Genomic DNA, 13,904 nt, shown 5'->3' with positions numbered 1-13,904 from the left:
CTTCTACTCTAATAGTTTCATCCCTAGGACTGATAGACTTTAGAATTCCCTTCTGGGTTCCTGCTTTCCTTACTATATTAACATGCGGAAGTTCAAGTGTAATGTAAACAGATATCTTGTTGCTCAACTCCCTACATAGTATCCCTGCAAATTATGAGCCAGATAATAGCGCACTACATCAAAGTGGTACTGTGCCTTGTTTGAGATAAAAATGCAATAAAAAAAAAAAAGATCCTCTAAGATAAGCAGTTTGAATTTCAAGAATATATCATTTATTGGCCAAGATAAACTGTTTATATGTATTTCTAATAATTCAAAAAATGTTTTTTAAGCTGAAAATAAAAAAGACAGAAAAATTATCAAGAAAACTGCAGTCATTTTATTTAAATATGCAAAAATATTTGAAGATATGCATTACAAAAAAGAATGCAAAACATAAAATTGGACAAGATCACAAAATCTCTTTTGAAGATGAATGGAATGAGAAATTTCTTGCAACAAAACAAGAGAGACGGTGATGGGACAGCTTGACAAATGGGGTTTGGTGTTAATAGAATAGTCTTTGGTGAGTTAATTTAAAAGTGTCATAAACGATAGACCAGGCATCCATTTTCTCCAGGTATAAAATCTTCTAAGTCACCAGACACTAATTGCATGTCTGAAATATGAACAGCATCTGAAAAAAAAAAAAAAAAAAAAGTTAAAGCAGTTTGTTTGAAGCATTGTTTCACGTGTATATAAGAAGAGATTTAAGTTTATAAAAGGCAAAACAATACAAAGCTGTTTATGTTAAACTGATGTTATGCAGTTTTACTTTTATTAATCCAATTCATGTGATATATCTATCTTTTACTTATATATATATATATATATATATATATATATATATAAGTAAAAGTGTCTGTGTACATTTCCCGATGCAATAACTTAATTTTTAGTCTGCAGACTCGAAATTTGACATACAGGGTACCGAGATTTGGGAAAATCGATGTGATCGGTTTTTGGCCAGAAATTTGGCGATTAAGGGGTCAAACTTCAACAATTTGACCTTTGAGAACTCTACCAAACTCCGACAATTTTGGGTCTACGCACTTGAAATTTTAGATATAGGTTCCTTGGACATGGATCTAACTTAATAACTTGATTTGAGCCCAAAACAATAAATTTTAAGGGGTCGTAATAGGGGTCAAAGTTTAAAAAAAAATTGACGTCTGCGATCTCTTCCAAATTACTCAGACAATTTCTGGTCTAAATATTTGAAATTTTACATAAAGGGTATTCAGAGATAGGGCAAGCTTTTTCATCAGTTTGGGTCGAAAATTTTTAGTTACCAATATATAAATGTATGTATGTATGTCTGTTTGCATGTCTGCCTTAAACTTTCAATAGAGGCGACGGATTTTACCAAGATAAGTATCGTTTTAAAGTTCGACCTTTCAGACGGAAAATATCGAAAAATTGGCTAAAAACATTAATATCTTCCCCTTCAACTAGGCACTTTTCTACAGGGAGGGGTCACTTTTTTCGCCGATATTTTTGAAACTTATCCTCTCCTTTAGATTGTCTAGCCTTAATTTTAAAAAATGTTGCTTTCGGTTTGGCGGTGGTCGTAACCTAGGGCTGAAATGCTAGTATATATATATATATATATATATATATATATATATATATATATATACACACACACACACACATGTACATGTGTATTGTTTATAGAATATTTTACATGTATAATGTTCTTACTTGCGTCAGATGGTGTGTCTGTGATGCTATATTTCAGGATGTCTTCCCTTCATTAGGCATGTGTTCAACTTTCAAACATGCACGCCAGGACATATGAATTGGATCAATAAAAGTGAAACTGCACGCAATAATATCTTAAGTTGTGTCAGTTTAAGTCTATTTGTCACACCTTTGCATTGTTCTGCCTCTATAAACTTAAATTTCTTAAAAACAATTTAATTTAAAAAAAAAAATCTATATAATAGGAGTTAGAAGATAATGAAGTGTATATATATATATATATATATATATATACACATACATACACACACACATATACATAGGGTGTCCAAAACGTCACTGAAGGATTTTTAACTTAAATAGATTTATTATTTTTGATGATATTTTTCTGTAATTTTAACACAATCTGACTAAGACATTGGGAAATGTAAAAAAGAAAGCAAAATTCAAACTATCTTTATTTATGAAAAATAATGTCTTTTAAATGTTGCACGTTTTCATTTTTATTTCATTTCTGATGTTTTCCTTCAATTCTTGTAGGGTTTAGGGTGTATAAAAAGTCACTGCAAGAATTGAAGGAAAACATCAGGAACGAAAAATGGAAGTTAAATCGCAATCTTGTCATGAATAATGTTTTGGAAAAAGCACAAATATGCGAAGCTGAAAATGGGCAACATTTAAAACACATTATTTTTCATAAATAAATATTGTTTGAATTTTGCATTTTTTTTTTTTAAATTTCCCAATGTCTTAGACTATGTTAAAATTACAGAAAGATATAAAAAAATAAAGAATATATTTAAGTTCAAAAGCCTTCAGTGACTTTTTGGACACACACACATATATATATATATATATATATATATACACACACAAGTTATGGAATGTTATATCCATAAAAAATAGAGCAATTTCTGTGGAAATCTTAATGGGAAAGTTCACTGGATAGCAGAGCAGAAATAAAAGAAAAAAAAAAGTTAAAAGTATGAGCTGAATTTATTTTTTGTTCACTTTTATACATGTGAACTTTTATGTATGTGAATTTTGTAACACGGTTGCTAGGCATTATGTGGACTATATTTAGTTTAAGTTTTATGCAAAAGGAATAAAAAAAGAGGTAGAAACTCTTTGAAAGTTCAGTATGATTCTTATGAAAATTTATTTTTCATTTGAATATTTTAAAGGATTTTAGGGGCATAATATCTACACAAAATCACATTTATAAACTCAAGCATTTCAGATTTAGTATAATTATATCTTGAGTTTAAATCTTTGTTAGAGAACATGAAAATGGTACAAAATTGTTCTGTTCAGGGAATTCGTTTTATTCGTCCTGGTACGGATATTTAAAAAAAAAATGTATTTTAAAGACATTTATAAAATAAGAAAATGCAAAATTATATATATTTATAAACTTTGGATGTATCATGGCCTCCATTCAGTCTCAAGAGACAATGGATACCTCCTGTAAAAATGGCTGTATGTGTAATTGTGAAGCAAGGGTTGTATACTCTCCAACCATACTTCTGAATCGTTACCACTTGAAACTAGTGGCAAGGAGAAGTCCAGGATGACTGGAAAAAGATCCTGAGATAAGCAAAGAGCACATACATTTTTTATGAAAATTACATCTAGACAAGGCATGAAGCTTTGTCTAGATGTAAAGAGTTAAAAGCAAAAGAACACTTAGAAGTAAGAAAAGAGCCACAGATAAGTATTAGATGGATGGATGCTAACCCAGAAAACAGCACTTCTTTTCCCTTTGTCAGAAACAAACCACCCGGTATTCCAAAAAGTCACCCATTTAGTACTGACCTGGCTCAATGTCATTTAACTTTGGAGGTATATAATCATTTTTTGACCCATAATTTTGACCCACAAATTTTCATGAAAGCAACTATTTAGTTTAGTTGATTGCTTTCAAGTACTTGAGTGTTCAATTTTTTGCAGTAAATGACAAATCCATGATGAATCTGCAACACAATACCTAACCAAACCGAACACATTAGGTCAGAGGATTTGCTGAAAATACATTTGTCCAGTTTAGGAGTTATTCTAAAGAGTAATCAGTTATGCAGAGCGTTCATCAGCCTAGATAAACCTCTGCAGAAACATGGTTATCTTGAATTGCAAGAAGGTTAGCCATCCAAGGAAAACTTGGAAATAAATGATTAAACAAATCTATACAGAGTATGATTCAGAGATAGTTGATTTATTTATCTCCCTCCCATAGCAAGAAGAGGTGACACAAGAGTTGTAAAATGGGATTGAAGAGACAGCAAGCACTCTCTTCAATCCTACTTTGGCCTGCAAAACATGTTTGGGACAGCTCCTCAGGCTATTAGCAATAAACTAATTCCTTCTTAAAGGGAGAAAGCAAAGCCTGAAAGGGTGGATCTCCTAGAACTGCACAAGACTAGCAACATGTGCTGTCAACAGGGAAAAAGCCATTTCAATAATAGTATAGACTGCTGATTTTGTTGTTGAGGTAAAAACCATGGCTGACCTGCCAAAAGCCGTGAGAACAAGTTTGCAAAATATCAGAAAATGCCCGATTCCTGAACAAGGGAAAAGTGACATTAAATTAAAGAAAAAAAAAAAAGATTGCCCCAGCGTTATAAACTTCTGGTGTTGTCGTATGGTTTATAGGTTTATCTACCTTCTCTTTCCTGTTGCTGCGAAGGGATTGCTTTCATCTTCTCAACATCAGCTTTGTTCTACAAGAAAACAAAAACAAAACAAAAAAGATGAATACGAAATAAAATTACATTCATGAACTTTTCACATGAGGATTGGTTATTTATATTATTTCGAATCTTCAAACTACTGTTTTCATCTGGAATATCATTTTCACAACGTTTCGGATAATGTAACCTTCAGCTTTCTTCAGGTGTATCTTGTCGAACTTGAGAATCTTTCTGTTGATTGGTTGTTTTACAGCATATCAACCCTTTTCAGGTTATTTAATGCCAATCCCAAGATTTTGAAGAAAATTTTTTTTAATAGAATTTATTTGTTGTTTTCAAGTCGGTTCCTATTTAACCCACAGTTGGGATCCTAACAGGTACTACCACTCCGGGTCAAAGTGGACCTGGGAGCAATGGCAATTAAAGGATGGCTCCACACTCCCCAAAGCCCGCAAGCTGGGGCCTCACCACTGAATATAGTTTAAGGTCATATCCAGGACCACTTTCTGTTGAACTCGGGAATCTGCACAGAATTTCAAATGGAACCCTTTATTTAATTCACAGGGGTAGCATACTCTTGTTTCGTCAGCCATGACTGGATAAAGGTCCTAAATAATTTGCAGTTGCATTTTCAATTTATTCAACTTTTATTGTTTAAATAAATAATTTTTTTTTTTTTAACAAAGGCTGTTTAAAAAAATATTTAAAGAAAACAGAATGCTAATACCTTCAAGTATCAACATAAAATTTGTTGTATATTTAGAATTACACTTATTAAAAAAACACACAAAAATCTTTATGATGTACATACTCGTCACAGAACGAAGATGTCATATTCTAAAAATCATGGGTTTGGCTAGTAACTTTTGTATTTGGCCAGTAAATGAAAATATTTAGTTGCCAAAGGTCAACAAAAGATAAATTTGTCCGTAGAGCCCTGTTAGAGTACTTGGAAGAATTCAGTTGCAAAAGTGACATTCTAATGAAGTTTGAAGGTTCCATCCTTAATGTAGCCAACCGAAAATACAACTGCGAATTACTTAGGATCTCAATTATGGCTGATAGAACAAGAGCATGCTATCCCCATAAATTAAATAAACAGTTCTGTTTCAAATTTATGCAGATTCCTGAGTCCGACAAGATATCTGAAGAAGATTGGAAGTTATATAGACCAAAATGTTGTGAAAATTACACTGAAGATGAGAACAGTAGTCCGAAGAATCCAAATATGGATGAAATAAAATTGTATATTGTAGTTTAAAAACATAAAAAAAAGAAAAAAAAAAAAAAAAAAAATCAGTAAAAGTTACTTGTTTGCCCATTTTAAACTGTCTACGAATACAATTGCAAATTACTCAAGACTTCTACCTGGTCATAGTTAACAGAACGAGGGCATGCTATCCTCGTGAATTAAATAAAGATTTCTGTTTGAAATTCCATACGGAAGAATTTTAAGACACCAACAAGTTAAAAAAATAAAAAATAACTATTAAAAAAAAATTAAAATCTAAAAACAAAACACTAAAAATATGTATGCAAAAAAAAAAAAAAAAAGAGCAAACAAAAATGTTTGAATAAATTTGCTCAACAGATTTAGTAAAGGTCTAGAACTATGAAGCAACTCCAAAGTTTTTAGATGGGAAAACTAAAATTGTTAAAGTTTGTTTTTTGCTTTGTAATATTGCAAAAATGGAGAAAAACTCTTCCAATACACTAACATCCTCCTAGAACATAATACACTACTTTCTGGTCAAGATCAAAGTGTAGTATCTGTTCTTCAGATGCTGCACTTCATTTTCTTGTTCTCTTTCGGTGGAGGAGAAATCCTTCACGACTGAGACAATTTTTATTTTTGTACCTTTTCTCCACGTTAAAAATCGACCTTGGTGTCTAACTCTGTCCCGTGGGGAGGCATTGTAAATAGGTACACTACTTTGCTGCATATCACAGTATATTGGGCATAATGTGTTGCTATATAATAAGGTTACATAATGAGAGATATGTTTTAATGGGAAAAGTCTGAGTGACATTTTAAAGGGTCAGTGTCAAAGGTTACCCCAGATGGAAGTCACAAAACCATGTGATTCCTGTCTCATGGCTGACGATATTTCAAGCAAGAAAGACATCTATGATACTGTCCCCCATGAGTGGCAATGTGTACAGTATGGTCGAGTCTAGTGAGATGAGCTATCCATCTATAGGTCTCTCTTTTACTCAACTCAAATGCGTGCAAAAGTAACCTGTGTCTCTGATTTTTTCCTATGACTTCTCTTTGTAATAAATTTTTATTAAAAACCAAACATCGGCATCCGAGTGATTGTATCCACAGACAGGTTCACAACTACAACATGAGTGTATAACAGATAACACATGCATCGGTAAGTGAAAATATAACAATTACAGTATCATCACAAATATATTAAATGTTATAGAAATCACATTACATAAAGATGTAAGAATTTTTCAAAATGTCACATTTTTCTCTTAAAAATGTATATTAAGATGATATTTATTAGGTATATAAAATATTGTTGCAGTCAATGACCTTGAATATAAAAATAAAATCTTTATTTAAAAAAAATACCCTACCCCACACCAAAAGGCAGGGATTTATCCAAATTCTCAATTTTTTTTTTCTTTAGTAATTAGTCATTTCCTATTTCCTTAATTAGTTATTTATTACAGACAGGCTTATTTCTGATGACCTCAAAGGATGAGATTCAATCTTGAAAATATAAAGAGATATGTGCAGAATAGGAGATTACGATGATCAACTGTTAGGAGTGGATAGAATAAGTTCAGGGAACTTCCGTCATAACTAACTAGCAGAGTGTTACCACTGTCGCGTAAGGGAAGTGTCTATCAGGCATGTGTACACAGTGAGTATGTATGGAAGTGAAACCATGCATTGTGTGGAGAGAAATAATATGATGGATGTTTAATATGGGTGAGTTCTGATGAGCTCAGAAGAAGATTAAATCTGGATGATATATGGAGAGGTGCGTAGAATGACAAATGTTGAAAGAATGTAGAACAATTAAGGTGCCAAGTCCAGTTCACAGGGGAAGACCAAGAAAACATTGGGGGATTGGTTGGTTGTTTTACGGCATATCAACCTTTTTCAGGTTATTTAATGCCGAATCTAGTTATTTTGAGGAACGATTTTTAATGGAGTATATTTATTTTTTAAGTCGGATTCTATTTAACCCATGGTTGGGACCCTAACAAGTACTACCACTCCGGGTCAGAGTGGACCTGGGAGCAATGGCAATTAAAGGGTGGCTCCACACTCCCCAAGGCCTGCAAGGTGGGGCCTCACCATTGAATATAGTTTTAGGTCATATCCAGGACCAACATTGGAGGAAGTGATAAATATAAATTTAAGAGGGATAAATAAAGACCTGGCCAGAGATACGTCTTCAAAATCAAGAATGAACATCTCTAAAATTATTAAAAGTCAATTTCTTGCATATAAAACTGGCATTAAACCGTATATGATGATGAATTAAATGAACTTAAGTTTCTTATTTTTCCTAAATCTGGGAGAAAATTGTATATTTGTATTTTTCCAAATCGTATGATGTAATTGTAAATAAAATTTCAATTTCTTACAGCCAAACAATGCATGCAGGCATCTAAAACGTCAGTTAAACCAAGTATGATGAATGATAATGACAAATTAACCTGTGCAATCTGTTTATTTCAAATTTAGCTTTTTAATCCTGCAGATTAGAGTTGATTTATTAATGTTTTAAATGCTTTACACAATAAAAAGTTGCTCAAATTCAAATTGTTTTCATCCATATAAATAAAACAGTATATTTATGTATGTATGTGTGTGAAAACATTTAACCGATAAACTCTTAAAGTACTGGTCACATAACATTGAAATTAACAGGAAATAGTAATCATACACCAAGGATGGTTTATAACGATTAAAATCTTTGTTTGGATGGATGAATAACACGTACAGAAATATGTTGACAAAATGGAATGCAAAATGTTCATTTCAACTAGCCGACATATTTCTATTACTTTTGTGCATGCACAAATTCATTCATTGCTTGAAGTGATTTAATTTTATAACTTTCTTATTTATCTGTTGACAGCTCAAACAGTACGGAACATGGTTGGAGAGCTAAATGTTTTGATTTGGTTTTAATGGAACCCAAGTCATTTTTTTAAAAAATCTTTTGAAATCAGTACTATATATTAGGTACAATATAATATTCAATAGAGAATTGGCTCTGTAATAATAAATACAAAATATGCATGAATTAAAATATATTTAAGCATATTTTATGACTGGACAAGGCCGGGTGCCTTCTGCCCCCTGCTAGTATCTAATATTTATGAATATATAATATCAGAGTCAAAATGTAACTACAATATGGCCGTCTTCAAGTCCAATGTAAACAAGTTCTTGATGAGTAGTTCCCCTTAAGTAATCCAATTTACCAAATTTACACTTCTAATGATTACTACGATATTGTCCTTCTGACCACTGTACACTCTTTAACCCTTATCCTTGAATCGCCTCTGGGCCTTGATAAGTGGTGATTTCCCAGTAAAAATATATATATATATATCAGAGTCAAAATGTAATTGTTGAATGTAAAGAAAAATTTCACCTTTGCTTCTGTTTTCTGACTGGAATCGAGCAATTTACTTCTCGTTTTGTTCCCAATAGCTGAAGCTTTCAACCGAGTCTTCATAGGACATTTGTCTTTCAAATTCTGCTGATTGATGGCTGAAAATAAAAAAAACAAGTTTCTTTATAATAAGAATAATAATTGTTAAAGTTAATGGAGTAGACGGGAAGGTTTTACTTGGCTTATGTGTATACTCCAAAAAGCTTTGCCACATGCTTGACACCAAACTTTCATCTTATCACAGTCTGGGGCCAGTCTTCCAGCCTTATCTGGTTGGTCCATCTCTTGGTGATCATCCTTCTTACCTTTCTTCAATGAAAACCTCCCAAGATGATCTATTTGCATAACTGAAGTCTAATAGCTTGAAAACACGCCCAAAGACTGACCAATATATAATGCTCCATCCACACTTGTAATAAACTTTAGGAAGGTAAAATATATTCAAAGAACACAGCACAAAATAACAAACTTCTCTTTAACAATAATAATTTGAAATATTTATTCGTAGCAGGAACTGGTAGATCAGACTGCAAAAAAGGAAGAAGAAACAAAAAGTTCTTTTTGTGGTCATCGTCATTAAGTCAGTACTGTGTCGTCCTCATCTAATAGCAGTTGTCTCCAGTGGAGGCCATTGATGCTATAGCAGGATGTCCAGTGGACGAGAGAAGAGGTGTTGCTTGGCTGAAGATCCAGTCTTGACTGCTTGACGTTCCCTCAAGACTTTTTAGGGAGCAGATGAATCAATGCACCCTGTTAGATAAGAGGTCAGCCTGTGGCCGAAGAACTCAGAGGGGGGGGGGGCATTGATTCACCAGAAAAAAATAGTTTTTCGTAACTGCTACAAGCCCATCACTTTTGTAACTACAATGTACATATTTTCGTATTTTTCAAAATTTTATTTAATACTTATCTTTCAAATCTTTTTCCAAATTATTCTACATTGAATATAACAATTTGAAAATTATTAATCTGCGCTGTTACCATGTGATGTGATTCATGATATTGTAAAAAAAAAAAAAAAAAAAAAAAAAAGACGAAACATTAAAACCTTTTCTGATTTTATGTAAACTGTATTTACCTGAAATTGCCCGAGTGGTATGGATATATATATATATATATATATATATATATTTTAGTGATTTGGAATTCATTCCATTTGCGATTTTTTCCAAGGAACTCTGCCTTTTGGATCATTTTGGACCATTTGGAATTTACCCATTGGATTGGAAATTTTTAATTCGACCGTTTTGGATTTTACCATTCTTGGATTTTTTACCCTTCACCGGACTATCCATTCATGTGAAATCTTTTTATCATTTTTCTTTTACCTCCTATTCCCCTTACGTCACCCTTTTTTTTAACCAAGTAAGATCTGTGACTTACTTGTAGTTTCATTAAATACTTTTATATGCAAAATCCGATCCTGCATTTTGCTAATTCCTGCCCTCTGATGAGAAGGAGAGTATTTCTTCAAAACTCCGCGGATTAAGGACTATCCACTTATCTTGTGCTTCCTTTTTTAAAATTAAATATCTTTTTAACTCTTTTTCAAGATGTCTTTTAACATGTTTTATTAATCATTTGTTCATATTATAAGCTCTATTTCCTTTTCGGTTTTATTGAGCTTTTACATCTGGTTTAGATTACTTTACCTGTAAATATTAACTCTTTAATATTTATAATATATTTTAAGTTTACCATTTTGATTACCTTGGTAAACTTATTGTAATTTTTATATATATATATATATATTTAATATAAAGCTGAATGTGTGTGTGTGTGTGTGGTCACGAATAGGCTCCTATATGGTCGACTATTTTAAAAAACTGATTACATATAATGATAGATGTATCAATACACAGGAATGGGTATGTTTGATCTGGCAGAACGGTGGTTCATTAAAATTGCGGGGTCTACGTTCGCGCATGGTCCACAAAGTATGGAAATAAAAAATTTAAAAATAAACGTTTACAAGTTTTTTTGATATAGATGTACATAAGAATACTTTGATAAGTATGTTTTAACTTAAATAGAGATGGTGTAATAAAATTGTGGGGGTCTGTGTTTGCGCCTGGCCTCCATAGAATGAAAATAGGCACAAACTTTAATAAAGACTTTTCATATCTATCTGCGTAAGTATACTTTGATAATTATGTTTCAGTTTGAAGAAATATGGTATAATAAAATTATGGGGTGTTCATTCGCGCCTGACCTCCATAGAATGGAAATATGTCACAAAGTTTAACAAGGTTTTTTAATATAGATCCACAGAATATTGTGATAAGTGTTTCAGTGTGAACAGGTATGGTATAATAAATTATGGGATTTATCTATTTTATTTTTACTTTCATCATATTTTGCTTTGGTTTTGATACACCCAAATTCAACCCAAATTTACAACTCTTCCTTTTCATAACCTTTCATAAATCAGAGTCCATTTTCTGTAGGCTGTTTTTGAACCCAGTCAACGACGGGTACATATGCTAGTATATATATTCATATTAAAAATCCTTTTTTCTATTTATTTAAAAAGAAAATACAACTTTGTTATATATGGATCATGGAATTGCATTCATCTGCAAAAGATCTAGCTAATTCGCATATTCTTTTAAACATTCATTTTAATTAATTCCCTATCAGTTTTTTTGTTTTTTTTCGGTTTTCTTATGGAATGATCACCTTCAGTTAACTATTAGATGTAATTATATTCATGCAGATATTCTAAATGATTTATACTTGTGTAATATTTGCATAAAAAAGTTATAGTAAATACAAACCTCTTTCTTTATATATTTATGCATACATATATATTTTTGTTTAAAAAATTTTGCCTACCAAACTCCAGTCAGTATTTGGTCTACAAACATGAAACTTAATATATAGGGTATTCGAACCCATGCAAAACTTATATTTGGGTTTTAGCCGGAAAAAATCAGTGTGAAAATTAAAGAAATGAAATTTGCCAGATGAAGGTCGAACAACAGCATTATGAATATGCATGCCTAATGTAATAGCTATTGGTTCATGCTTTAATTTTTAGCCCTGCAGCAAACAGGTCTTTATAGCTCAAGCATTAACGTCAAAGGAAAAAGTAAATCGTAAGCTAAACGTTTGGGTTTCGATTCTCGGTGGTGATACACAAGTCATTTTTTTTTTTTTTTAAACTTTTTAAATCATTATTATATATATTGGGTCAGATATAATACGAAATCTGCATTAATCAAAATATCATATTTAGGCGTATTTTACGACTGGGCAATGTCGGGCAGCCTGTTGGTAAAAAATAAAATCAAACAGTGTTTATAACAAATTCAATTGAAATATATTACAAATTAAACATCATAAGATAGAATATTGCCAAAGAAATTGTCTTTTATATAATGGACTTTTTATATAATGGACTTTTATACGGTAAACCAATTTGATTTGTCACTGTTACGAAAAAAAGAAAAGAAAAGTAAAACGAGTTGATAAAATATGGCAACCTTTTTCGGATCTAACCATTTCAAGATTGCCAATATTTATTTTTAAGTAGGAAACATCAATACTTTGTTCCTTTTTAACTTCCATGTAATTAAGTCAGAGGACTATTTAAAAACTTCAAAACAGGCAGGTACCTCAACTAGTTCTTAATTAATCTAAAACCGTCATTAATTGCAGCATTTTTTATTGGTTTTGTTTTTACTTACAAAGCTGAATGCTTTCTGGGTAGAGTATGTAGTCTCCAACAGCAATGTCCATTATATCCTCGGCCACAATACAGTCATAGATGTAGGTAGGTTGAATGACAGCAAGGCCATTTTTAGAGTACAATGGGCTCATAAATATACTGAAAATATAAGCAAAACCCACTTTCACGTATTAAGGTTCGAAAGAAAAAAACATTCAGGTCTCTTACTAAGAATCAAAGAAATACCTTCAACTAGATGACTATATACAGTATTTGTTACATATAAACCCTGTGTATCGCCTTATTGCAGGTCAATATTTTTTTTAAATTTTGAAATTGCTATGAAATGCAGACAAGTGAAATTTGGTACACTGGAAGAGCATAACGAGGTGCCTTATTTTGCTGACTTTTGTGGAATTTGAACACATATTTTTTAAGTTATTACAAGGTTTATTATCTACTCTATAAAATTAAGTCAGCCGAATTTTAAAAAACCCATATAACATTTAAACTGACAAATCAAACTTTCACTTCTAACTAGCCAACTTTTATCTATTTTCTGTTTACTGTGTTATTGGTAATATAATAAAATACTTAGATACAATATTGACACATTTCTAAGTAAACAATTTAAAACAAAATAGTTTCTGATTTTTTTAGATCAGGATTGATTGTTTGCATTATTTGGAGTTTTCAGACTACTGTTCTCATCCTAAGTGTTAAGGCTTCTAAAATTCAGACTAGCATTGTCTGCAGGACCCATGGTATAGTGGATAAAGTATTTGGAAAAATTCAGTTGTAAGTTACACTCTTCTGGGTTCATTCCTCAGTGTGAGTGACACTCAAAATACAATTGCGAAGTACTTAGGACTTATATCATTTAATTGGAATTCATTGAGATGAGTATTATTTATTGATTTTTTTATTTATTGCGGACTATTATCCTCATCTTTTCTTAGTTGTTTCACGATGTTTCGGCCAACTATTCCTCTGGCCTTCGTCAGGTGGTACCACGAAGGATAGGAACTCTGAATCTCCTGACTACATTCACTGCAATTACTGCCTTCCAAAGTTGTTGTCGTCGCACCACTTTTTGGTCAAGTAATCCTCTGGCCGGCTTTGGGTAGGATTGAAACCGCTATCTTCAGACAA

General features: G+C 31.9%; 1 protein-coding gene across 4 annotated transcripts in view; it reads right to left on the bottom strand.

Moving 5' to 3' along the window:
* Window positions 1–359: 359 nt before the first annotated feature.
* The window catches only part of LOC145276809 (telomere repeats-binding bouquet formation protein 2-like), a 50,800-nt gene continuing 37,255 nt past the window's right edge, over window positions 360–13,904 (bottom strand). For all 4 annotated transcript variants that reach the window (XM_080128133.1, XM_080128132.1, XM_080128130.1 and 1 more), the window contains exons 4-7: window positions 12,772–12,911; window positions 9,062–9,180; window positions 4,403–4,460; window positions 360–676 (exon numbers count right to left, since the gene is read on the bottom strand). In XM_080128133.1, the coding sequence (XP_079984259.1) occupies window positions 585–676; window positions 4,403–4,460; window positions 9,062–9,180; window positions 12,772–12,911 (409 nt within the window). In that variant the 3' untranslated portion in view covers window positions 360–584. The remainder of the gene's footprint in view (window positions 677–4,402; window positions 4,461–9,061; window positions 9,181–12,771; window positions 12,912–13,904) is intronic.

This window comes from Euprymna scolopes, chromosome 5, assembly GCF_053919585.1.
Source record: "Euprymna scolopes isolate OS-2025 chromosome 5, ASM5391958v1, whole genome shotgun sequence".
Classification (NCBI taxonomy): Eukaryota; Metazoa; Mollusca; class Cephalopoda; order Sepiida; family Sepiolidae; genus Euprymna; species Euprymna scolopes.
The sequence above is the reverse complement of the archived record's forward strand: the minus strand, read 5'-3'. Positions and strand labels throughout refer to the sequence as shown.